This window comes from Chroicocephalus ridibundus, chromosome 14, assembly GCF_963924245.1.
Source record: "Chroicocephalus ridibundus chromosome 14, bChrRid1.1, whole genome shotgun sequence".
NCBI classification, from domain to species: Eukaryota; Metazoa; Chordata; class Aves; order Charadriiformes; family Laridae; genus Chroicocephalus; species Chroicocephalus ridibundus.
This window is the reverse complement of record NC_086297.1, coordinates 7,730,817-7,757,567: the sequence shown is the minus strand read 5'-3', so window position 1 is coordinate 7,757,567 and position 26,751 is coordinate 7,730,817. Positions and strand designations below refer to the sequence as shown.

General features: G+C 46.9%; 2 protein-coding genes across 8 annotated transcripts in view; one reads left to right on the top strand and one right to left on the bottom strand.

Annotated features, from left to right (window-relative positions):
• TMEM104 (transmembrane protein 104) overlaps positions 1–21,388 on the bottom strand; it is a 45,889-nt gene extending 24,501 nt beyond the window's left edge. Inside the window, exons 1-8 of one of the 4 annotated variants that reach the window (XM_063352254.1) lie at positions 21,301–21,388; positions 19,841–19,950; positions 17,703–17,824; positions 15,690–15,771; positions 14,268–14,370; positions 13,774–13,854; positions 9,220–9,319; positions 8,148–8,256 (exon numbers count right to left, since the gene is read on the bottom strand). In XM_063352254.1, the coding sequence (XP_063208324.1) occupies positions 8,148–8,256; positions 9,220–9,319; positions 13,774–13,854; positions 14,268–14,370; positions 15,690–15,771; positions 17,703–17,824; positions 19,841–19,885 (642 nt within the window). In that variant the 5' untranslated portion in view covers positions 19,886–19,950; positions 21,301–21,388. The remainder of the gene's footprint in view (positions 1–8,147; positions 8,257–9,219; positions 9,320–13,773; positions 13,855–14,267; positions 14,371–15,689; positions 15,772–17,702; positions 17,825–19,840; positions 19,951–21,300) is intronic. The other 3 variants (XM_063352258.1, XM_063352257.1, XM_063352255.1) reach the window with 3 other exon arrangements.
• Positions 21,389–21,505: 117 nt separating this feature from the next.
• Positions 21,506–26,644, top strand: NAT9 (N-acetyltransferase 9 (putative)). Of its 4 annotated transcripts, none has more exons than XM_063352443.1 (7): positions 21,506–21,578; positions 22,277–22,451; positions 23,234–23,343; positions 24,273–24,413; positions 24,635–24,694; positions 24,863–24,957; positions 25,048–26,644. In XM_063352443.1, the coding sequence occupies exons 2-7, from the start codon at positions 22,375–22,377 to the stop codon at positions 25,192–25,194; spliced, it is 630 nt and encodes a 209-aa protein (XP_063208513.1). In that variant the 5' UTR covers positions 21,506–21,578; positions 22,277–22,374; the 3' UTR covers positions 25,195–26,644. The 4 variants fall into 4 exon arrangements, with proteins under 4 accessions (XP_063208513.1, XP_063208515.1, XP_063208514.1 ...); XM_063352445.1 differs by having other exon boundaries at positions 21,548–21,588; XM_063352442.1 differs by lacking the exon at positions 21,506–21,578 and having other exon boundaries at positions 21,818–22,451.
• Positions 26,645–26,751: the final 107 nt, after the last annotated feature.

Here is a 26,751-nt window from a genome sequence, read left to right as displayed (position 1 = left end):
GTCATCCCTTGCCTCCCCAATTTATTAGCATGGTACAAGAGATTAATGAGTTCCCTCCAACAAAGTGTGAAGGCATAAACATCATACACAGACACTGCTCAAAATTCTTGCATATTCATAGCCTCTCCTGGCAGGGTATTGGCAACTACAACAATATTTACATTGACTACAAAAGCCCCTGGCTCAGACAGCATAAAGCAAGGGAGAGATGGACCAGCGTGACATGGATGCACAGTGGGCCCTGCAAACATATCAAGCTACAAACTGCCAGGGTTAGGAGGTACTTGGGTTCAGCAAGGATGACTGTTCCTGAAGGCCACTAACCCCTTGTCTACCACAACACGAACAACGCCTTCCACCACTGAGCCATTATTTTTCCTCTTCCCCCCCGCTACAAACTTCTCAGTTGAGTTTCACAGGGCTCTTCAGCTGCCTGGAGGTAGTTTCAGGGACAGCATTATCCCGATCACTGTGTCAGGCAGAAGCTGCCTGAAGGAAAAGAAAACGTTCCACGCTGTGTAACTACTTCGCAGCAGCGCAAAAGCAAGGGATAAAGGCTCGGTGCCTGGGGCGAGCGGGGAGTCTGCTTGCTCCTCTTTGCCTTCCCCCTACAGCACACACCAAATTGGTGCAACAGGCTTCAGAGATCAGCTCTGCCTGAGAGCATTATACCGATCCAACTTACAAGATAAATCCCAGCTGCATTATTTGTATTTATAGTCCTGCTTACAGAAGCATGAGCCACGTGTGGGATTTGCTGATGTAGTCTGAAAATCCACATTTTTGGACAAAAGCGTCAGTGATCTCACCCAGACATAAAGTGCAATTTAGGAGGATGTTAAGAAGTTGCAGACTTATTTAGGAATATAAAGAGATACCCGTCTGTTCAGAGCTCTTTTCTCCACAGCCTCTGGTAATGTTCAGAGCGGCAAAACTGCACAGTTCCGCAGCCCTGGTACTTTCTACCTGTATATTAAGGAACTAATGATAACTTCAAGATCAAGACTGCTGTCTTGCTTGGTGAAAAAGCTGATGTGAATCAGGCAGGCAGCAAGGCCAGACCTCTGTTTAAAAGAAAACAAACAAACAAAAACCCCAACAACTGGTGTTGAACCACTGAACAAAATACTGGAAAATAGGCTGTTGAAAAAAAGGCTTGTATTGCATCTCCCAGGGGAGTGCTTAGCTGACTTAATGGGTCTTCTCCAATTCTGGTTTCAAGGGTGCTGTCACTACCACCGCACAAAATAACACTGCACAGGGGAAATGCATTTATTACTTATTTTCTACAAAAGTGTCCCAAAAAATGAAAGATCTGTGAGTCTGCTGGAACAGTCTAGTCCAAGAAAGGAATTTTAAAGGGCTTTAAACCTCTACAACTTGTGTAGTGCATGGGTGATCACAAACCAATATCGGTTCTGACACCTGCCCTCTTGGTCTCCAATATCAAGAGAAAACAGTGTCAGCTTTGGTGCCTTGCTGCCTAAGTGAGCACACTCCAAAGGACAGCTTTATTTAGGAAATGCAGCAGCACGACCTCTCAGCCTTGCCAGGGTGGCTCTGCTAGGCAGCAGAGGCTGTAGTTTGAGCCCAATAAACAGCGTTGGTGAGTGCACACCCACAGGAAGCACACAAGAGCGGAGATATATCTAGAATCACTTCTTTGCCCAATTTGTTTAGATGGCTTGCTTCCAAGGTTCATGCCCACCATCCATCATCACATAAGACAAACCAAGCATTAAAGTGTGCAGGACACTCATCTATAGGGAAGCCAAGTGCATCTGAGCTCACCAGTGGGCTCTAACCACCACACCAACCACCTTGCTTCTCTTAAGGGCCGGTAACACCTGCAGCACATCTGGCCAGGTGTACAACCAGCAGCACAGCATCCTTCCCTTCCACACAGCCCTTCCAGCCAGCTGGAGGTGGCAAGGGGGGAAGGATTTGCCCTTTGAAAAAGCTCAGTGTCCAAGTGACAGCACAACCCAAGCTCCACTTAAGCCAAAAACCACTTCTCATTGTGAAGTGAACCGACAGCTCTGTGCAGAAAACATATTCCAGTCCCCTGCACTATTGATTTTCCTGTGAAAAGAGACAAACTAATCCTTTAAACTTAGCTGCTTCAATCCATGGTCTCTCAGTTGCTTCACTATTGTACCAAAGGCTGACTCTCCTGCCCAGCTGTAGCAGCAGGGAGGCTCGCCTTTTGGCTGATGTTTCTTTTACTCAAAATGCAACCAGTTACAAGGAAAGCAAGAAAAATCACACACCAGAAGCTGAACTCCAGCTTTTAGGTCACCAGTACAACAAGTTTACATCCCACTTTCACAACACTGCACTCCTGCCTCTCCTCCGCCCAGGTCAGAAAAGCCTCTTATTCACAAGGCCAGTTATTATCTGAAGTTCCCTTTGCATTAGGGAACACGAGGGGTGTGGGAAACTCCGAAAGAGCTAGTTTATCTGTCACAGGCATATGACGAGTGAGCAATTGAAAGAATTTATTGACAAGTCCATAGAAGAGGAATGGACCAGGAGGAAGGAGGCAGGATTTATGCCATATTAACAAGGCTGTGTGCCAATTTCAACCTTATTAGTTCACAATAAAAAAGCTAAGAATTGCCTTCCTGTCCCACACCCAGACACCATTTATTTTAAATTAACTTGGCTCCTGTCCTTCTTCAACCACTTCAGAGCAAAGCAGCAACTTAACTGACCTTACTTTTTGGAAGCTGACTAGATGAGGCATGAGAAGACTCCAATCAGCCCCTGAGACCGGGCTTTTGGCCAAGCAAAGCTGTATTTCAGAGGCACCTGTAACAAACAGTTAGGGCTAGTGATATTTATGCTTAATGCAGTACTAATTCCTCTCCTGCCACAGCAACGGCTCAAAACCCAGGTGCCTGTACATACAGAAATGGCATAATATTCTGGACCCTTGAGAGGCTTTTACCTATTTTGAAGGTTTTCAGAACTGCATCTACGCATAGAAGTAGCAGCTGCCTTTTTTGTACATTTTTTTCTATTTCTGTATCATAATAAAACACACCAGAGCATTTGTGGTAGGGGTTATAACACAACACCTTTGGCAAGAAGGTCTTACCATGAATAACTTCTTATGGGATATGCTAATAGTACCCCAGTCCTGCTGCATCCTTAATGTAAACTGGGATAACCTGGAACTTAGCAATGCTACAGTTTTAAGCAATTTATTTAAACAAGATGATGACTTCACACCAGCAAGGTAAACTTCCATTAGCTTTTCTTCCTTTCCCCTGGTTCACCCTGGGAGCCCAGAGCAGGCACCCCAAACCTTTTTGACCAATGTGCTGTGAAACCATCCCTCCTTGCTCCAGACACCTCCCACTGAAGCTGCTACCTTCCCCACCGCTGGTTCTCAAGGTCTGTAGACACTAAGACCTGTAAGAATAAATATCCAGGAGACAGCAGCTGTGACCCATTTATTACCAGATGCTGCTGCAGGGCACAGCTGAGGAAGGCAGGGCAGAGGAAAAGCACTTGCTGCATAGGGAACAAGCGGAGCAAACCCAGGTGTCCTTGGAAGAAGCACTCTGCTTGCAGCACCACTCCAGCTCTGTTTCTCCAGCTCCCAGTTGGCAAGAGACAGCTTAGATCAAGCATGGATGTTCAAGTACTGCCACGAGGGCTCCCCTCATATCACTGCTGGGAGGTAAAAAATAAAACAAAAAAACCTATGAAGCCCACAGAGGCCAGAAGGCAATAACAGACAAGAGAGGCCACTAGAGTCTCATGCACTGAACAAGCTGATAAAACTGCTCTAGTGCAGGTAAATGTATCTGAATGGTCCACTTTGACACTAAAAAAAAAAATAAAATCACAGATACCTTTACCCCGAGCAGAAGGTGCACACACACTTGCGGCACAGTCAGAAAGGAGAAATGCTGAGGAGGGAAGCAGAGCACGTACATCGGCAGCACAGAGCACGACGCTCCAGCCTACAGCCAAAGAGGGCCGGGAAGGCAGCACCACGCCGAGGCAGACGGGATCTACATCAACACTTATCAGTTCAGCCTTCACATTTGCCGATTAAGTTCTGCTGGCACTGAGCAATTGTACGTGTCCTCAGACTACCTCCTCACCCCCTGCACAGCCTCCCGTGTCCGCAGCCCGGCCCCGCTCTGGTCGCTGGGTATTCTGATCAGAGCGTCAGGCTGGGGTGACATTGTCCCCTCCTGAAGAGGCACAGTAAGCGCCTGCAAGCCCGCTCATTTTATTCACTGCACAAGCACGTTTCCAACTGGGATTATCTCCATTAAACCATCTGCGCTCCCATCTTTGCTCGGCCTGCACCCGCTGGGCTGCCTGCGATACTGCAGCATCTGTGAACCGGCAAAAGCGGATGCCGCGTCCCTTTCCCAATCAGCTAAAAAACCAACAGAGACTCAGACAGAACAGATGCACCTGGTAGCTTTGACGTGCTACTGAGCCAGGCTACCAAGAGTACCTGTGCCAGTGCCTCCTCTGAAAGGCGTACGGCTCCCTCTGAGAATTTAAGCCATTTCCTTTCCATCACGGGAAGACACCATGTCCCAAACTGCCAGAAGAGGAGGGCTGAGAAGAGAGTAGAGGTTTTAGCTACAACGGCTGCCCCGGTGCAGAAGACAAGCACCATTTGCCAGGTCATGAATACATTTTGGATCAGACACACTCCATGGCTGCTGATCCCCAGGATTTAATCTCTTATTTATCTCAGTATCTGCTTTCTAGAAACAGGGACTATCATGTCACATTCCTACATCACTGGAACAGAAAGACATGAAAGTGTTATGATGAGAGATCTGAAACTTAAAGCCGCTGCCTCTTCCCTGCAGCCTACACAGAAGATGTCCAGCTGACCTTACAGAAGCCATCATAGAGCAACTGCATTGAAGTGTGAATTCAGTGCAGAGAGAAAACTTGACCCTGTCCTTAGCATTGCCATCGAAACAGCCAAGGGACTCAGGAGTCACTTCAGCTGTCGAGGACATGACAGCGTGGTGACAGATCTGAAGCGAAGACAGAAAGCCATTGATCCGCTTTAACTGCAATCAGTGCTTGCCTTCAACAAGGTCGCTGGGCCATCTAACAGACGCCTTTCTTCCATCCGATTTGCTGTGCATGGTCATGCCCTCACAGGCGTGGAACAGCACGGCAAAGTTCATGGGTCACCCAGGACTCTGACAGTCCCAAAGAGGAGGCAAATATTAGCAGCAAGTGATGGGACAGGAGCAAAAGACTATTTCAGTACTTCCTGCTCTTGCCTTCACTTATTTGGTTTGCAAGCCTTTATTTTCCAAGGCAATTTACAAACAAGAAGCAAGATAACCATTTGTTCAGACAAGGGGCCCAGTGGTCTCTGAAGACTTTGCAGTCACACTTAGGTGTGAAATTTTGGAGTAGCAATAAAGATGCTGAACAGACAAGCAATTCTCAAGAGAAGGATTAAATCTGTCTAAATATTCTCATTATGTACATAGTTTTCAGCTTCCATTCACACTGATCAGACCAGAGACAGCTTCCAGAGGCCTCTTTGGACAATAAACCGTGAAATCGGATTTTTACATCACTCATTATTCCTCTCTCCACCCCTAGCTCGAAGGGTCAATGTTTGAAATGGATTTTGTTGAAAAGACGACGTAGCATTGAGAGAGAGAGTCGACAGGAGGAAGGCAGCACAGATCTTTGGCAGACTAGTGGTACTTGGCACAGGAGAGCTCCCATTGGCACCATCTTCCCAGAAAACCTCAAATAGATTATTTCTCCTGGTAGTCCAAAAAAGGCTTTCTGTAGGGCCATGCACAGAGAAAGAAATACAGCACTACATCCAGAGACCTGCTTCACTGGAACAGGCAAGAGGTTCCAATTACATCCACCCATCTTGCTCCTAAAAGCCACTTAAACCTAAATACTGTGCTAAGACAAGGAGAGAAAACTAAAAGGCAGGCATCTAGGACAAAAGGGCTGATCCAAAAACTCAGCTGCTTTCTTTTGGGATCGCAGTGTCCATCTGTCCCCTTGCCACAGGGGAACTTAGCCTGCAAAAATAGACCTTGTTTGTCCACTGAAATGTGGAACCTGAATTATTCCAACAAGCAAGTATTCAAAAAAGAAGTCAAGAAAACAGAGCAAGTTCCTGGGACCAAGAGAATAGCTATGCTCTTGATGCATCTCACCCCTCCTCACTTTCATGTTGCCTTTTCCCCTTCAGACAGGCAGGTTTCATCTTTTCTTGCATGTCCAAGACTCCATTTCTATACACAAGAAGCCTGGACAAAGTTTAGAGAGATAGTTACAGTGTTTTGCTATTAAATGTTTTTGCTTGAAGTCAAGCAACTTCCTACCCCTGCCCTCCCATCCCCAGGTTTCTCTCAGAAAATTTAAGAGTTCTAACTAGTGGTTTCTGGCTGTCCACATTGCAAACAGGACAGCAGGGGAAGACATCAACCAGCACAGACTTTTCAGAGGCAGCCTAAACTTGAAGACAGTGTCAGTGCTGTGGGTCTGAATGTTTTATAAATCGTTACATCCCTTATCCCTCTCTAGGGAAGACATCATCATTTCTGCCTTCTGGAGAATAAAAACACACAGGTCGAGCAAAGAGTGGGACCAGCAGAGCTGGAGGTAGAACAAGTCCCAGTTTATTCCCAATACTCATCCAGGAAGAAGTATGAGAAACCTTAGCAAAACCCCAAAACTCAGAGACAATAATGCTGACACCCAGCAGTCTCCCGAACACAGTGATTTTGGGACACCCCCCCTCCCAGTAACCCACCACAGACCAGTACATTCTTCCACAAACAATCCTTTCCTATTTCCAAGGGGGAGCAGAGAAAAGCACTGAAACCCTCATCTCAATTACTGAGCAGGGAAGGATTAACCACCAAAGACTTTGCAGATATTTATTCTCCAAATCCACAAGAGAAGACAAGCAGAGGGAAAAGCTCCTCTGAGAGTTATGTACACAGACAGCAAGTCTAATGCTTACACAGTCTTAATTTTTTAATTTTTCAAGTCCTAACAACAATTATCTTCATGAATTATAGACATAATATCTGAGAGATGCAGACAGTAATTAATGCATGCCTGCCTTTTCTGACTAGCTCCTTCTGCTGGGTCAGGGAGAGTTATTGAAATTCCGGAAGGAAATCTTCAATCTTCTGGAAGTTTTAAAGAAACAGACCAAGACACAATTTAATAAAGCAATAATATTTCTCTTAAATAATTAACTAGGCTTTGACATTCACTAATATTTCGGAGGCCCAGCTCTTACTTTTGCAATAATGCTGGAACAAGTGCACTCAGGGATGTGATCCACTGCAGGTCCAAAATGCACTAAACTGCAAAATTGCTGCAACTAGCCTTTGCCCCTGAATTCCTCTGTAGACACACAACCACCTTCACTCCTTTTCCTTAAAATTCTCACCGAGACACTTAACAGACGCCACGCTCTGCAGCACCTCCACACCTCCCTCTTCTCATTTTGCCCTACTGACATCTGTCTCCAGGTATGAGCGCTCAACTCTCCCCAAGCTCAAGAGAAGCAATGTTTATCATCCTTTGGGAAAAACCTTGGTTTCGCAGCAGAACCACAGCACAGTAACAGATGCAATAGACAATCCTAAACTAGACAGAAAGCTATTACTAAAGCAGCATATAGCACTGAATGTTGTTTAAGTGGGCTGTTTCCATCATCTCTCAAAAAGCAGCTTCTCCTGCAGCATAAACAGTTTTATTCACATGAAGAATGCACTCAAGAGAGCTTAATATATTCGAGTATACTGCCAGCAATTACCTCAAAGCTACAATTACTTAGTCAGCCACTGAAAAAAAACTCCACCCTTTGGCATGGACGTATCACCTGCTTAAGGAATACAGAACTACACAACAAGAAGAACAGAACTCTACTTAAACTCAAAATTATAAGGATTATTCTGACGGCCACCAAACTGAAACAGTGTCGTGTCACCAAGGATAGAGAGGAGGTATTTGGCCAATAAGGCCAGAATGAACCATAAGCTTCATGCCTCTGTTGTTTACTTGAACCACATCATCTCTACAGGAAAAAATCCCTCCGCACCAGAAGTAAAGTTTAAATGGAAATAATGGTCATCCCAGTTTTAGAAACTCACCAGATACAGCCTGTAAGCATCAATCCGTCGAATTGGCCCCCAGCACTTGTCCGTATCGTTATACTTTGTGCCATCTCCAACACTGCAAGAATGGTTGCCAGTGGCACTGCTGGGAAAGGAGGGAGAAACAAAAGACAGTAATTAACTCCTAGCAGATGTCTTCCCCTCTCCTGTATTCAACAAAGAGGAACAATCAGAGACCTGAAGTGTCCATTTCTCCCCTCCCTCCCTGAACACCCTTTCTCCTTATATTTTCTGGACTGTTTAACACAGCAAGTCACAGAGTACCATACATTTAAAGGCAAATTCTTGGATTGCGTACAGTTATTTACAAGTTTGGTCATTTGGTCATCAAGCTATCAGGTTTAGGTCATTTATGGATCACTGCAATTTTCCATTTTCAAGTCATGAGTACAAATCCAGCCCAGCACAGATTTGATCAAACCAATCTCTTTCATTATCTATTTCTTTGAGAAAGGAACTGGTCTCAGTCGAGAGCCAAGTCCATATAATGTCACCACTTGCTAGTCACAGGCTTGGTAAGCATCACACCTCTCAGCTCTCACCCCAAAAGACAGAGAAGGTAAAATATTGCACAGAGTATGGCAATCAAACCATAGGTTTGATACCAACAGGCATTGAGCAACAAGTCCCATGTCTGCAAGGTGCTGAATCACAGAATGGTTAGGGCTAGAAGGAACTTTGAAGATCATCTAGATACAATCCTCCTGCCCTGGGCAGGGACACCTCCCACTAGACCAGGTTGCTCAAAGCCCCATCCAGCCTGGTCTTGAACACCTCCAGGGATGGGGAGTGAAGCTGGAAGTACTTCACACCTGAGGACTCATCTGAAATCAGATCAGCTACTTTTCAGGCAGGCAGCAGGCACTCGCGTGGGGAATATAAAACAACTTCACCTTCCCACCCACAAGTGATGAGCTGTCCTTGAGCCATTTCTCCACTCTTTTTCAGAAAGCAGAGCTGATCCCAGTCAGACTTATGACCCCATCAAATCCAAAAGCCTGCTCTCTTCTCTGTTAGCACCCAGCCCCACAGCGGTAAGCACACTTACCAGGTCACTTGCATGAGAGAGACCGGTACAGCCGCTGCATAGATTGCCAGGTCCCCATAGAGGTAGATAATTATGCAGAAATAGAAGAGGTTGACACCCACTGTAGGAAAAGGAAATATTGTACAGAACCCTGTAATAAACCCTGCACTTCAAATACACAAATGTTTTTCAAGGTCTTAAAAATAAATCACCATCCTCTTACATAGTTTACTTCTTTCTGCAAACTCCGCCCAAGGGTCACATCAGCAGCTTAGGGAACTTAACCACAGCATGGGAACTGATGGGACACGAGGTGCCTCAGAGCTCAACTCTGCCTCCTTCGACATCTGTCCCTGACACCGGGCCCTCTGGTTCAAGCCCATCCTCCAGTCACTGGCCCAGACCAACAGGTCTCACATAAGTCATCTGCCAGATGAAGCTGTCAGCTTGGAACAGCCACAGGCAAACATTTAGCTGATGCTCACAGACTTGGTGTGAGCGCAGCCTGACAAACAGTGAAATGAAGAGAGAAAATGCTTTTAGTCCTCTGCGATTCCAAACCCTCTGCTTCCAAACATGCAGGACTTTCACATTAGGAATGTGGCCCCGCAGAGTTCAGGTTGCACAGGGTTGAAGTAGAGCTGCTTTGATTCCTTACCATCAGCAACTTGAGCCAAGGTTCAAACCTGCAAAGCTTTAAAACTCTTTCTGCAGCCCTCTTAACACCCTAGTGCCACACTGTATGCTGTTTCTGGCCCATACTGGGGTTTTTTTGGTTTGTTTTTTTTTTTTTAAGCTTGTCCTGCCTTCACCTATGAGGTGAAAAAATATCTTACACAAGTTAATTGGGTGCACAGAACAGCCTTACTGGAGCACAACATTGCTGCGGAGGGCTAAAATCTGCAGGGATAAAGAAATGCTTGATGAGACCCCAGGATTCTTTTCTTCCAAGTGAGTCAGTATAAATCTCACCAAGGAAAAACAAACTGGACCATATTTTAGTTGAGATACAGCTGAGCTACAGAAAAAAAGAAAGCTTCAAATTTATTTCATTTAGGAAGCTGACACTGGAGGAAAACAGCTCAAGGAACCTGCCCATACTTTCAAGTTGCGATGCCACATGATGCTTAATTCTAATGCAGCGTGGGCAAATCAATTCACATCTCCAAGCCTCGTGTGTGACAACTATCAGACAGGGAGAGCGTTACTACAGGAATATTTCTGATATTTCTACAGTGTCTGCATGCCCCAAAGTTTTACCATGTTTTGCCATCATACTGCCCCTGGATCTCTGGATGTCAGGAAACATTAACAGGTGTTCTCCTTCATTCAAATAAATTCAATATGCTAAGCATACTTAGCATAAAACATTCCAACAAAAAAAAAAAAGGGGGGGGGCTGTATTGGGTAAGTAGCAAGAAAATTTCCCTGCTTCTGTAAAGCATCACACTAAGCCAGTATACTAGAGTTGTTCCTGGTTTGTCTAAACAGACAAATGGAGATCTTGTAAAAATTGTCAGATGATTTAATATAGTTCCCCCTTGTTTTCCTCCTCTGAAAGATTTGAGATGGCTTCAGTTGAGGAGGCTCTGCATTGTTCTGAAGACGGCAACAAGCTACCTACCAGTTTTCTCCAATTTCCTATTAAAAGGTTTGATGATTATAACAAGTATCTGACATAGCACAGAAGCTGCAAGACACACTAAGCACAGGACTAGACAGACTCAGATATAGATTCTGTTTTGGGGATCTGATACTGATCTCAGGCGTCAGTTACCCCCCCCCACACACAATATAAGACTAACACGGCCAGCTAATCCACAGCAGCACCAGCAGGAACCCACCAGCACACACTATACCCCCATTCCAGTGCCAGCTTCTCTATCTGTGGGAAGTCCAGGTGACAGTCCTCTCCCAAACTCGTCCTCTTGAAGGCAGGAAGACTTCAGCGTCAGTTCTTTTATAACCTGCTACAGACCCTCCCTGATCAATACTTTCATTACTGGACACAAAACGGGAAAAAAAAAAATCAATGACTTCCTGTGGAGAAACAGTATGATGGATGTGCCTAGAATCCATTATTGCAATAAATGACTGCTTGGTCCCAGAAGAAAGCACCCAACATCACAAATTAAAAAAATAAAAAAAGCAGTTCTTCAGAGCCAGCTCTTTTGAAAGAGTATACAGGCCCTTCACAGCCTAAACCTAAGGCAGCTCCCTTTAAGAAACCAGACAGTCCGAAATTGAGATTTATCCCCAGCTTACCACCCAAGACTGCAGATTCAACTCCTGTCAGATTGTTGAAAATAAAAATCAGTCAAGAGAAAGGAGCAGAGAACTCTCTAGAAATGAGAGGCTTTGAGGTCTATTGCAAAGCTCCCACCAGCCTTCCTGCTGAAGGCTGTAAAGCCCTCAGACACCTTTGGTTTGGATCCGTACTTCGTATATTGTGAGCAAAACCCCACCCAGACCTTTGCTAACTGTGAAACTGCAGAGGTTGGTGCTTGAAGCCGGGAATTCCCAAGTGTGGGCCAGTTTCTCAGCCCTAGGCAGTAGCAACTGGTCACTGAGCAACTGCCTTTATTGAAGATCTTTCTGTGCAACTGTCAGAAGGAAGCACTTCAGCAAGGATCTGCAGAGGGAGGCACTCGTCTCTTCTCTCTGCAACCAGTCAGCAGACCAGAGGGTGTCTCTGAACAAGGACCCATCAACAGCATAAGGATGGAGCTTCATTGCTGAGCACAGGGGAAGGGAAAGCAGCAAAAGACTTACAGCTGCCCCAGACCCTTCACTGCGCATACCTCATCTCATCTGGAAGTCACAAGTTGTTTCGAGCTACAGTCTGTGGCTGTTCCAGCTGCCTTCCTGCAGAGAGATTCATCCCTGTGCACTGGGCCGAGTAGGTCCTGGGGAGGATCCCTAACACAGAAATCAGATAACTCTGGCTAAAGCAACATTAAGAAGAGGGATTAAGATTTAGAGTCCTAAGCAGTTTATATCACTTCGCTAGGAAGCATACCTCAGTGCCTGATGGGAGAGAGGACATGCATTTCCAGCACCCTCTACTGGCTGAGCAGCAGCCAGCAGCAAGGCAGAGAGGTCTAGAAGGCAACTGCCCAACACCTGGCTGGCTTGAGGGGTCATTACCATCTCCTCCTGTGAAGCAGGGGCCTTCCAGAACTTGTTCGTGGGAGCACTCTGCCTCCTGTGATTCCCTGAGCCCTCCTGCAGCGGAACAGGCATCTACAGCTGATGCTGCTCAGCAATGCTGCTAAGCTCTGTTATACGGCACTTGCTCCCAAAGCACTTCATATATATTCCTCCCCAGAGGATGATCGAGAGACAGGGAGGTGTCCACAGTATTCTACAGATGGCAAAGCATACAAGCAAGAAAACTTGCCTAAAGTCAGAGCAACCCAGCGCTGCAGGCAAGACTAGGAAAAAAACATTTCTGAGTCTCCAACCCACACTCACATCACCTCTCCTCCTCTGTGACTAGAAAAGTGGCAGCCTGATCCAAGGTGAATTATTTTGATAGTCCTAAATCATTTAAATCTAAAACGGCCCAGAAGAGGCACAAGAAAATAAAAAAAGTTCTCAATTGGACTTTAAAATGAGCAATAATATAGTTCACAGAATCTTCATTCCTTAAGGCCAGCTTTCCTTCAGAGGCAACAGTCTTACACTGGCATAAAGCTGATGTAATTGTAATGGAAAAAACCAGCCCATTGCGTCTTTGTGAAGTGGCCAGTGAACGGGAAAAAGTGTCACTTTCCACAAGAAATGAGGCCTGACAGGCTCAAAACTGCACAACCATGGTGTCTGATGATTTTCTGGCTCTGCACAGCATTTCAAATGTACTGTTTTACCAGTTTCAGAATACCTAACATTGTAGTTTGCATTTCTATCGTATACAGCAATGGACATGGCGTTATTGCAGTATGATTACAAGTTTTTTCCTTGGCATACAAGAGAATTTAAGAGCAAAACCACAAGACATCTGCCTATCATACGCACACCAGGGACCCTTTCAGCAGTCCTTGTCCCAGAAGCTCTCTTGGTGACTCCCCAGACTGGCAATTCTCAGAAGCTCTCCCCAGAAGTCTCTTCTTCAGACTGATACTTATGGAGTTCAGGAGGGCCCAAACACCTTATTCTCAAATGCTACAACCAAGATGGAACTAGCGAACACTACAGCTGGGCTCTACTGCTTTAGACAGCAAAGATCAGAAGATAGATGCAGTTCGCAGTTAGGTTAAGGGCAGTCAGAAAAGGCACTGACTTACACCTACCTGCCTCAAAAAACCTGGGCCCACAATCTGCAGTGTTTTGGCTAGTTCTGCTACAATCACAGCATCTTCCCCTTCATGCAGGTTACGGCCCATAAATACTCTCTGTAGAAACACTACATAGGGGCATGACCACAGTCCACAGAGAGAAGCAATGACACTTTTGGGTAGAACCATTACAAACTCAGGAGGCAAACCCGCACCGAGAAGCACACAAACGTAAGGAAAAGCCATACACACACATGCAGGGGGACTGAAGGGACTTCTGAAAACGTGAATCACGTACCTTTATTAAAGAACATGGAAGCCATCTGGCCCATTTCCACCCTTTCAGTGATTTCAAAGATATTGGGTGAACCATGTCTCTCTGCAAGTTGAAAAAGAGAAGGGTTTCAACAAGCCCCTCTAATAACCCTGGAGGACAGACTATCTGAACACACTCAAGAAGCTCTAGCAACAGTTTGAAGGACAGTATGTATGACTCCAAAGCTGCAGAGTCACTGGTCCAATTACTCTGCTGAAGTTGGTTTAAAAGTGTTTTCAAAGTAAGATGTTCTCATCTTAGTGACCTAGAAGGAAAAGATCTTTATCAGACTGCAGAGGCTGAACTGAATTCTCAATGAGTCTTATCTTGCAAGCGCTAAGGACTTTGCGATGTGAACACATGGAATTGAGTGTGAATTCAACAGAAGGGTCCTGCTCCACTTGCTGGAGCCCACTGGGACGCTGTCTGCAGAGAAGGGGTCTTGGATCCAGTGAAAGCATGAACTGGGTACTTACGAACTGACAGGATGGGTCGTGTCTCTGCTCGCTCGTAGCCATCTTGGAGGAGAACATCACTGTCAGATACTCCAGAGGAAGAATCCTCATCCTCATCATCCTCCTGGAAGAAAAGACCAGACCACTGCTGAGGTGTCTGCTACCCACAGTACAGGCTGTGGCACTGGCACCACCACTGTCACGCTCTCACTTCCAGAAACTCAAAGGTCCCAAACAGGGATGGGCAGGACATGCACACAAAGGCAATACGAGGAAGCCCTTGGCCCGGGCTTGGGATGCTGTGGAGAGCAGAAGAGGGCACTAGCAGAACAGGCTAAAGACAGTGACAGGCTCTGCTGTCCTAGCAGGTCTCACACACTGCAAGAGTGTCCAATTCATGCAGTGATCGGTGGCACAAGGAAGTTAAATTTCTGGTAGATCTGCAGAACTGGTAAAAAATCCAAATGTATACAGTCTTAGCCAGTCAGAACCATGGAATCACAGAATTTCAGAGTTGGAAGGGACCTCTAGAGATCATCTAGTCCAACTCCCCTGCTAAAGCAGGATTGCCTAGAGCACATTACTCAGGACTGCATGCAGGCAGGCCTTGAAAGTCTCCAGCGAAGGGGACTCCACAACCTCCCTGAGCAGCCTGTTCCAGTGCTTGTCACCCTCACCGTAAAAATGTTTTTTCTTGTGTTTGATCGGAACTTCCTATGTTCCAGCTTGTGCCCGTTACCCCTCGTCCTGTTACTGGGAACCACTGAAAAGAGTCCAGCTCCATCCTCCTTAAACCCACCCTTTAGATACTTGTAAACATTAATAAGATCTCCCCTCAGCCTTCTCTTCTCCAGGCTAAAGAGTCCCAGCTCTCTCAGCCTTTAACAGACACTTCTATCTCATAACTCCAACCCACTAGCATACAGGCAGAGATCTAAATCAGTACAAACAATTATGCCTTGCACTGATCCAGAAAAGCCACTAAAGCCAACATCCAAGAAGCCAGAAGTAAATTTTACAGCAAGGACTGTCCACTCCCTGGGATACAGCCCAAGTGGCAGCAAGGACATTCTAGCCTGTCTCAGTTAAATGACCTGAGATCAGTAAGGATTTATAGACCTCAGCACACTCCAAACAGCACCAATATATTGGCTGCCACCTCTCCACATTCACTGTGTAGCGCTTCTGGGCAAGGAGAGCACAATCAGTGAGAAATGTGAACAGCACAAGAGATTTTTCAAAGCAGGAGCAGAAAATCCTGTCTTTAATGAGCAACCCTACAGGGAACTAACAGCCATATTTAATATAGCAAAGTTAAGTACAGTAGAAATTTATTCCTTTAGAGTTACTAATGAGGCAAGGCAAAGATGCAGAGGAATCTCAGGCAAGTCCTACAGGATAAAAGAACAAGACAAAATGGACAAAATTAAACTCCACACAAACCTTGCGTTTCTCCATTCTCTTCCATCGCAGCTGGGCATTTGCAGCAGCCATGGCTTCTACCACAAAGGTTGTAGTCATATAGCTAGAGATAGAAATTTAATTGACATCAGTAGTAGTCAAGAACTATCACTGCACAGAGACAGAGAATTATTCTCATGTGTTTGTAGGAGCAAACAAACAAACAAGACCAACTTTTTCACCACCTCCCCCCTACCCCACACTGTAGTTTTGGTAGTGTTACATCTCAGTTTGCTGCACCCTTCTGTCCTTTAGATTAAGGTATTCAAGTAGACCAAAAAATATAGTAAAACATAAGATGCCTTCAGATATAAGAAAACACTTCAGATACCTGGAAGGCACCATCTGAGTGTTTCTTGTTAAAAGGGCGCGTACAACTAACACAGTACTGTTGCAAAGCTTATTTATTAGGCTGCGTGGCAAAGGTCCTGTGGTCCTTAAAGAATCTTACAAATGGCATCCGAAGCAAAGCAGCGATACAAGACCAAGGGGCAGATAACACATGCATGCAAATACACTTTGCTGGAGGTCAGGGGAAAAGCTGTCCAGGGAGACAGCAAGAGCCACCAATGGCAGGAATATCATTATCTCAGCTAAAACCAGGCCTATAATAAAAAAAAAAAAAACCACCACAACCTCAAAATCAATTTTTTTTTTAAGGCTTTAAGTGTTTTCTCACTGTTTCAGGAACTGGACTCACTTATCAAGCTCAAATGAGAGGTTAGTTTTGCAAGAATAAAAGCAAGCAGCTGGGTCCTGAGGCACATGTAGCAATTTCCGCATAGACTTTTCTTGGCCTGAAGGGTCCCCAGCAGGCAAGAGGAAGTCACAAGCACCAGAACAAAAGCAACAGCGCAACGCAGCTCCCAAGGCATGTAGCTCTTTGAGCTGCGTTTTCTCAATTTAATCCGGTGCAGTTTTGGTATGCAGGTTTGGAGGTTTGTGCGCTTCTACTGACCTTGAAGGACTGTCTGGTAGTGGCGAGTTTCATATACTTAATTTACGCTTTTAAACTAACGCATCTAAAAGGAATTGCTTCCAAAGTTCACAGTTGCTCCCACAGTTTACATTTTATGAAGCCTTTGCAGCATACAGCTCCAAGGTGGGCAACTTACAAGCATTACTACTGTCAGTACTGACTGTACAGTACCTCTATATAGCAGCACCTAACGATCTGAAAAGCACTGCCTCCAAATCAAAGGCACATTCTGGCTGACAGAACTGGTTACCAACAAGACAGGAACTTCTAAATTCCATTCTTACAAACCGCAGGAGGGGACTTTATTTTACTTTATTTTAAAAGCAAGCAGGGATTCACAGTCCGACAGAAGATGGCAATTCTATTAATAACTACTTAGACATCAGTGCTGTATCAACAGCCTTCAGCTCCACCTGCTGCTCCAGCAAGGAGACATCTGGGCAGAAGCTCATGGCCAGCCAGCGTGAAAATCATGAGACCGGCTCCAAGGTTTCAAGCAGCAAAGGTGTGTGAGGGGAATAAGACAGGCCTGGCTATACAGTAATTTGTTTTCCTGACACTCTTGCAGCTGCCCAGAGCATTACCAAAAGCCAAGAGAAAACTAACATAACAGGTCTGCATCACATCTGCAAGCCACAAAGCAGAGAAATGAACCTGTGTCAGCTGTGACTTAGTTAGTGTTTGGGAAACTGATCCATGACAGAGGCAAGCATGGGATGTACCCACAGGGAGGACAGTGTCAAAAAAGGAAGCTGAGAGAAAGGTCCCAGAAGACTCTGGACTCGAGAAAACATCTTTCCTATCAGTCAGGAGATGGGATGCAGTACCATATTGCTGGCAGTCAGAAAAAGCGTCCCTCCAAATAAGGTCCACAGGCAACACAACTGCAGAGACGAACGCTCCAGCAGCAGACCGACTGGATCACTCAGAAAAGCAGCAATAGTCTTAGCACTGTCCTTACAGCTCCACCCAGGTGAAGCCCCCCAACCTCCTAAAGACACATACTCACTTCCTACCTCATAAATCCCAGGAACATTAGGAGAACGAGGCTGACAAGCCACCCTGCCGTCGCAAAGGCCTTTGGCATGGTTAGGGCTCCTGTCCCAACGATGAGGTTGAACATGTAAACCAGACCAACCTGCAATCAACCACATAATCCAACGTGAGAGTTTGCAACTGCACCAGAGACCATCCAAGACACCTCACATGCACACTGATTTAAATGGAGAGAGCAATCTTTGAGCAAGCCCATGCTATAAATGAATACAGGAGGGGACTGATAACCAAAGAGAACAAAGTGAGTGTCAGCACATCTCTGGAGAAACCCACACTCCTCTCCATTTTTCTGATTATTTTTTTAATTTATTTTCTTCCCAACTTTTAAAGTTAGAAAGCACGTGAGCTTTTTGTTTGTTTGTTGTCAAATCCACTGCCTTCTACCAGAAGGGTCTAAACTGCAGGTTGGGGTCTTTCCTTATTTTCTGATCTGAACCTAAGTGGTTATGACTACATACATGAGTTACCGTTCAGATTCTCTTGTTCTTTTTTATTCTTAATCAAGCAGGAAATATCCAAACAGAATTCTAATTCAAAGCCTGCTTGACATTTTACCAGCAGGCAGCTAAGCACACTTTGAAGAAGGGAGTTTATTTCTGGAAAGGAAAGGATTTTATCCTCTCTTGCAATGAGCTTTTTTTCCTGCCTGGGGGCAAAAGATAACTGTGCACTTGGACAGGGACACCCCCCCACCCCTGCCTCAGACTATAAATTTAGCTGAATTAAAGATCAAAAATTGCCCCAAAGTTGTTTTTTTTTTATAGGTCAGAGTCTCTCTAGAGGAGAGCCAGTAAAGAACTGTGTCCGAGTATACTTTTCTGGGTGTGGAGCAATTAATATCAGGAGAACTATTCCCCAGAGATCCTGTGAGCATTCCTGCCCTACATTCACTGACACAAGCACAGCAAATTCATCTTTTGACAGGTCTCCCACAAGGATGGAAAAAAACAAAAAAAAAAATAATCAGCCATTGCAGCTTGCAGGAAAGCTCTTTTCATTCAGCTGGCAGAGCAGTCATTCCCTGAGCACAACACAAGTGCCCAGGGCCATGACTCACTCTTCAGTGAAGGACTCTTGAAAAAAACACCTCAGGTGATTTTCCTTGACTTTGGTCAAGTAGACAGCAACGAGAACGGTGCCTGTGTATTCAGTCTGGCTAGACATCTTCAGGGAAAGAGAAGAGAGTCATAGCCTTTGAGACTAGACTTTAGGAAATTCATGCAACATTAACATAACAACATAAGAGCAGGTGACACTAAATCTTTGGAGTCCAGATGTCCCAGTTACTGTCTTGTTCTCCGTTTTCTCAGTTGTGACCTATTTCTGCAACCTAATACCCAGTTCTTCTAAATTCAATCGTTAACACGGGGATGAAAGTTTTAAGGCATTTGAAAGCCAACACACAGATTTCAGGACTGGTTCTATATTTAGTGAGTTCACTTCAGAAAAAAAAAAAAAATGTTTGCAGAGCGTTGTTTTTAAGAGCTGACGCTATATGAGCACCCGTGGCTATGAAAACCAGTATTTCCAGTAACATGGTAAAACAGTAATTGGCTCTGAAATTTCACAGGACACCACATTACAAGGAAGAAACATCTTGATTACTGGTTATAAGTGAAGTGGTTTAAAACAAATTACTACAATAGCTACAAATAAGTAAACTTTATATAACATTTTCCTCTGAATGTCTTAAAAGCCAAAAGAGAGAATCAGAGTGGGACAGTTTCCATGTTACAATCCCCTCTATTTATGCTAGCTTCATGTGACAATTTGGGTTGATGGAAACATTAACAAAACGTAAGAAAAGTGGGTAGAAGGATGCAAGAGCTGGTATGGGGCATGAAGCTCTTTTTAACACTTTTAGAACTATGCCTTAAGCAGACATTGTCCCCTTATAGTATATATAGTGATCTGTGATGTAAAAAAAAAAAAACCACCCAAAACTACAAGTACTAAGCATTTTTAAGTACCCTTTGACCTCCATCATCTCTTGAAACACTGATGTTATGTCCACGGGGAAGCAGGAAATGAGAGCACAAGATTGAGGAAAGAGTTTTTTTAAAGACTTGTCAGCAAAACCACAAACAGCAGTACTTACGTAGGGAGAGTAAAGCTCTCCTGTGTCAGTAATGCCACCAGCCATGTTGAAGACGGTGGGGGACTCAGAGCAAAGCGAGGAGTGTGTTTTCAACTTCTATTGCCCTTAACCTGGGGAAACATCATAAAGTTGTGTTAGCTTTACTGGAAAGAGGAGGAACTCAGGAGTCAGCTTTTGGACATCGGTCTTCTAATATTTGAACAAAAGAGGATTTCAGCAAGATCTTGCAATTTGGACAGATATACCCCACTCACCAGCAACACTTGGTTCAATGCTCTACTGAAAAGTTCTCGTAACCCGTTAAACTAGTTTAAAAGTAACCAAAAGGCTCTGCCCTTTCACAGCACATGATGACCAAACGTCACCTTCCCCAAACAGCCAGAGGGGCCGTTTCAGACACTAAAAGCTCAAGAGGAAGAATGCCTGCCTTGAGGATGATCTCATACTGCTGCTTCTCATGAAGCTACTACTCTTAGCCAGCACATGCCTCCTACAAATCAAAGCTGTAAAAAAAACCAACCAGCCTACAGTGTCTCATCATACTTTCAAGTAAAGAAAAAAGCAGACAAATGAAAATACCGGACCTATGAAAAACAAACAAACAAGAAGTTTTGTTACATGTATCAAGGTTTCCAAAGCAGAATTATTTGGGAAACTTAACATTGTCTTCGAAAAACTACAGGGGAGAGGAAGAACCCAAGTGTTCTGAAAGGTTTCAGAGTATATAAGTAATCAGGGGTAGATGAATTGTTTAAGAGCTTGACCAAATTTCTCATAGTTCTACACATACTCCTACTTAGCTGTACCAACTGTGACAAATCATCAGCACAAACTTCACCAGCTCAGAGCACTACTGAAAAACCCAAACAGTTGGTAAGCTTACAGACACTAACGCCAAATGACAGAAATCACTCGGACAGCAGAGCTCACCCCAGCCACAGCCAGTCCAGCCCTCAGAAGAAGAGGCCAAACATCACCTTCTACAATGGACCTCAACTGAAACCACAGGGGCCAACCTCATCAAGCCAAGAGCAAGCAGCACGACCAGGGGCACAGGGAGGCCGCGTCTGTACAGGGCACCCGCCTCAGCCCGGGAGGGGCCCACTCAGGGCCTCCGGAGCCCCCCGGCCCCGCCACTTCCCAGCTCCCCCCGGGGCCTGCCCCCGACCCGGCTGCGCTGCCCTCCCAACAGGCCCTTCCCAGGGAAACCCACCGCCCCGCTGATGCCCGCTACGGCCCCAAGGGCCCCCACAGCCCCCCGCTGTCCTGCGGCCTTCACCCCCCGGCCAGGGCCTCGTCTCTCCGGCCCACCACCACCCCACACCAGGACCCCCCTAGGCCTCACCCCGCCCACAGGACCCCCATAGGCGTCACCCCGCGCTCTCCCTCACAGGGACGCCCAGGCCTCAGACCCGACCCGACCCGACCCGACCCCACCCCACACCGGGACCCCCCAGTACCTCACCGGCGGCGGCGCGTGCCGGCAGCCCCACCTCCCTCATCGCGGGGACACTTACAGCGCAGGCGCCGCCCACGGGGCCCTTCCGCGCACGTGACCGACTCCCGGGGCGGGGGCGGGGACAACGCACCGACGGCGATTGGGTGCTAGAGTCACGTGCGCGCCGGCGCGGCAGGGGCGGGGCAGGGGCGGGGCAGGGGCGGGGCGATGACGCCGGCACCGCTTGGGGCGGTGGGCGGGGCTCTGCGCGTGCGCGGGAGGGCGGCGCGGCAGGAAGAGGTTTGCTCCGGTACCGGGGCCCCCTCGGGCCCGGGCCCTGCCTCCCCTCGGGCCCCGTTCTCCCCTCAGCCCCGGGGTTCCCCTCAGCCACGATCTCCCCTCAGCCCTGGGGATGCCCTCAGGCCCCAGGGTTCCCCTCAGGCCCCGATCTCCCCGTAGGCCCCAGGGTTCCCCTCAGCCCCGGGGGTCCCCTCAAGCCCCGATCTCCCCGTAGGCCCCAGGGTTCCCCTCAGCCCCGGGGGTCCCCTCAAGCCCCGATCTCCCCGTAGGCCCCAGGGTTCCCCTCAGCCCCGGGGGTCCCCTCGAGCCCCAATCTCCCCTTAGGCCTCAGGGTTCCCCTCAGCCCCCGATCTCTCCTCAGGCCCTGAACCCCCTCAGCCCCGGGGGTCCCCCTCAGGCTCCACATTTCCCCTCAGGCCCCGATCTCCCCTCAGCCCCGGGGGTCCCCCTCAGACCCTGATCCCCCCTTCATGCCCCAGATCTTCCCCCAGCCCCAGGGCCTGCGGTGCGTCAGAGCAAGGCACCTCCACCACCACCTGGGTCATGAAGCATTCAGTGGCCCCTGTCAGGGCAGACCCCCTGCCGCTGTTGGGTCCCTGAGGGCAATGATACAGCCCTGCCCTGGGTGGAGGGGAGCAGGGAAATGCGGGAAGGTTGCTGTGTGGGGGATTGGAATGAGCTGGGGCTTGTCTGCACAGTGAGAGCAGCCAACGCTGGATCCCAGAGGGCTCCTCGGGGAGCTGTCCCATCCCTTGACTTCCCTGGAGACACGGGTCTCTCTCTCAGTGCAGAGGCCATGAAGATTAACCAGAACACTGTGCTGCAAGGACAGAGGGTGACCCTGGTGCCATACACTTCTGCGCACGTGCCCCGGTATGTGGTTCCTGTCCTCCTCTGGTACTCTGCTGTCTGGTTCACTTCTCTTTCTAAAGGGAATGTGGTGGTCAGAAAGGGTGTTGGTTGGAGAGCTGCAGAGCCCTCTTCCCCCAAGGAACCACACAGCAGAAAGAACACTCGTAGAAAGGCAATCAGTTTTGCCCTGTGTGCCCTGCAGCAGCATCCCTGGCAGGTCCGTCCCCTTTACCAGGTCTGCTGACAAAGAGAACTTCATCTGTGCCACTGTGTACCCACAGAAAGGGAAATACCTGTCTGAGTGAACCACTGACAGTTTTCTTTTCGTTGATGTCTTTCGCTGATGGCAGTGGAAGAGCAAAACTTCAATGTGTAAAGCCAGATGGATGTTTGATAAATTAGAAGCAGGCGTGCAGGCAGTTTGTAAAGTGTTGGCCTGGCAGCTGCAGCCTCAGCACAAAGATGCCAGTATTAGTCACTTTGTCAGTGCCCTCGAGATGCTGTATCCAATCTCAATCGGGATGAAATGCACCGGAACTCCATGCTCAGTACTTTTAAAAACATCGTTTGCATCAGGCACTCTTCAAACTACAGGATGGACAAACTTGCTAAATTTCCATGGAGAACACCGATTCCTATGTTAGATAAGGGAGAGAGGTTTGTGGATACTTTTAAGTTGCCATGAATGCCAGGCTAGATTTTCCAGAACCGGTCTATGACAGCCTGATCCTCAGAACATTTGCGGAAATCAGACTGTGATGCTGTAGCTCAGGCAGTGAGCTGGTTCTGGGTCTCATTGTCAGGTACCATGAGTGGATGCAGTCAGAAGAGCTGCAGCGCCTGACCGCCTCTGAACCCCTCAGCCTGGAGCAGGAGTATGAGATGCAGCGCAGCTGGCGGGATGACGCAGACAGTGAGGATCTTAAACATTTTCTAAGGGTGGGTGGGAGTGATGAGCAGGTCCCTTCTGTCCTGTAAGGGGCCCACGATGAGCTGAGAGTGCCCAGTGAGCGGGCTGTATTTGCTGAAGCAGACGGGACATGAGACCTTCTACAACAGTAGCTTTGAACTGGCTTTCTGTTTATAGCTGGTATATGCTCAGGGAAGTAGAGAACGTCCGGAGCTGCTGGTGTCCTTTTTATGTGTGCAGTTTTTCAAAGATAGCAGAGATTTACTTCCCACAGCATTATCTGCTGACTGCTGCACAGTCAACACTCACCAGGTCTGATCATCGTAAAAAGGTGGAAGGGGGTTGTATTTTTCCTTGAGAAATCGAATGACTTTATAATTACCTGGTTGAGGTGTGCTGACAGAATTGGTTCCCTGGCTCTCCTACAGCTAATGAATCACTGCCCATAAAAGCCTGGTAGAAATATAGTGAGCTGCAAAATACTGAGGCTGGCAAAGACCTCAGTCTGGAACATTTGTCTTAGCTGGCATTAAAAGCCTTACTAAAAGCAAAAATAATATGGCCTAGGTGAATCATTAGTCTCAGTCTCTTGTGCACCAAACAATTCTTTGCCCAAACTTACTGCAGAGCGGGACAAGGCAGGGAGACCTCAGCCATGGGGTGAAAGTTTTCATGCTTCTTAAGTAGGCTCTTTCTAGTGTTGGTGTCTATGTCACTCCCACAACGGGTTTTTTAGAGTATTTCTTGTATTTCTAGGGGTGGGAGCAGGCACACTTGGCATGGGAGGCATAATTATTAGCTCTTCCTCACCATTAACGTGTGGAAGGTGTTGTTCCTTTGTCCATTGCATGCCTTTCATTTCATCCTTCAGTAATTTGTGAATAATTCTCAGCATGCCCTGACAAAAGCTGCTACGTTTTTGTTTTTCTCAGAGTGCACCTTCATTGTGCTGGACAGGGAGCGGTGGTCTGGGCAGGCGCGTGCAGAAGAGGACTGCATGGTGGGGGACGTGAATCTCTTCCTCACCGACGCTCAGGATCCAACTTTGGGCGAAATTGAAATTATGATTGCAGGTCAAGTTCTGCTTCATAGCTTGCACCTTTGCCGCTGGGGCTAAAGCCAGCTGCAGACAGATGTTACGTACAGCAGCTTTGTATTCTTATTGCTTTACCATGGCTATTCAGCCCTGATCAGCATCCTTTGCTGGTCCACCTCACAGTCTCTTCCGAAAAGTGTCCAGAATGGCTGATTTGTCTCATAACTGGATGTTGACTTCTGTGGCTCTCTCTTTCAGAGCCCAGCTACCGAGGCAGAGGGTTTGGCAAGGAGGCAACTCTGATGATGATGTCCTATGGTAAGGGTGGCTCAGTGCACGGGAACGGTAGTACAGTGGGGATATTCCCAGTGATACAGACAGGGTAGTAAAGGGTGCATCTGCCCCAGAAATTGGAATCCTGTGCTTTCATAGATGTAGCAGCTGAGCAGGTAATAGAAACGCTTTTCTTTCTGGTTTCTTTGGCAGGAGTAAAAAACCTGGGGATCAACAAATTTGAGGCTAAGATTGGTCAGGAAAATGAAGCCAGTATCTGCATGTTCAAAAAGCTTCATTTTAAGGAGGTGCGGTAGCAGCCCGTCTTCTACCCAGAGAACGTGAGTGGCGTTTGCCCGGTGGCCGGGATTGAGCTGCTTTTCCTCTGTTTGATACAGATTGCTGTGAACAGCGTTTTCCAAGAGGTGACGCTGAGGTTGGATGTCAGTGACCAGGAGAGACGGTGGCTCCTGGAACAGACGAATCATGTGGAGGAGAAGAGCTATGTTGAACTGAAGCTGCCAGCCGGGGTGCTGGAGACCTGACAGACACATCCAGACACAGGCCTGGTTTCCAGGGACGAATTGGACGCTGTTGCGAGGTCTGGGTGTGGAGGACACTAGTGAGCCAAGCTGCACTTAACTGTTTTCGTCTGTCTCCTTCGGGTACTTTGTCATCTTGTCAACTTCACACCTTGTTGCATCAGCCAGGAATACTGCCTGAAATTTGGACCTGGAAAACAGCCACTAATTCACAGGCTTGACCAGGAATGACTGTAACCTTAACACACTGTTCCAGCAAAGCCTAAAATCACCAGCAGTTAATTGATTCCTGGTGTGACCAGTTTCTGAACAAGCAACACCCACTGTTCCTTCTTCCGCTGCCCTTAGATCAGGATTCATCAGCTCGACAGAGGCAGTCTCAGCGTGCTGGTATCTCACTCTGTTTTCTCTTGAATAAAAAAACTGATGAAAAAATCTGAGGTTTCCCCAGAGCTATGTGGAAGCAGCGTGGCTCAGCTGCTCACTTTGGCTGCTGAAAGGGCGGTTAGAAGTTGTAAAGGACAGCAGAGACTCTGAACCCTGTTTTCTGGGATGCGGTGGGTTGCAGGGGGACACTGATGGGTCCTGAAAGTGAGCAAGTGAGCACAACCAAAGGGCAAGTACTGTTAACGTGATGAAAATTATTGATACCAGCCATCCAAGACTAGAGCAGAGCCTAACCGTGATCGCTGCTTAACAGGGGGAACTGGCAGCTGCAGGAGGCTGCTGAGACAAAATTCCTTGCTGAGTTTCAGGACCGTGCTTTGGCACGCTGCTGCCTGTTAAGAGTGTGGACCTGTAAACCTCAGGCCGTCAGTGAAGCGATGTTGCACTTCATTTTACCAGGCTGCTTTTATGAAAGCAAGGAGGGGGAGAACACAACTGAAAGGAGATACAGTAGCGATCCCTTTCTTCAAGAAGCTCAGGACTTGCTCTCCTGAGCCTGAAGGCTCCAATTGCTGCTCTCCAGTACGATGAATGGGGGAAAAAAATATCTCTTACTGGGGACAGATATATTTAGGGCAGGAGTTGGCCAGCCGCACTCTGCTGTGATACAGTTGAGTTCTGTTGCTGAAGAGGCACTTGCCTGACTCCCACTGGACAGACTTTTTAATGCACTAGCTCAGCCTGACCTTCCCTGCCCTATGCAGCATGTTATCCACAGCAGGGAAGCTTGGTAAGAGGAGAGGACAGAAGGTAAAGGAGGATAACTGACGCTCCTGCATGTTTTCCCACTGTAATAGCAGCTAATTCTAGACCAGAAATTGTTTGTTGCAACTACAAAGTATCAGGTAATAGCTTTCAGATTTGCCCAGGGGCGTTTTTATCGGAGATTGGTAGACTGTGGAATTTTTAGTGTTGCTGTGCCTGTATTTTTAGGACCTGGGGGTTTTAGTTTTCCAATTTTAGTTCATTTAAATGCATTATTCCTGTGACTAATATTAAAACTAAGTGTGGGAACAGTGTATCGTCGTATTTTAAACAACAAGTATTTAACGTGGATTTAGTTGTAGCAAAAGCTTTGTGTGGTAGTAAAGTGAAGAGTGGCTCTACTTCCAG

Bases quoted from the DNA above. Each gene is read 5' to 3' on its own strand.
- NAT9 (XM_063352442.1), top strand. From the start codon at position 22,222: ATGCGGGAAGGTTGCTGTGTGGGGGATTGGAATGAGCTGGGGCTTGTC. The intron at 24,414-24,634 runs GTCAAGTTCTGC...TCTCTCTTTCAG, and splicing joins AATTGAAATTATGATTGCAG to AGCCCAGCTACCGAGGCAGA. The intron at 24,958-25,047 runs GTGCGGTAGCAG...TGTTTGATACAG, and splicing joins AAAAGCTTCATTTTAAGGAG to ATTGCTGTGAACAGCGTTTT.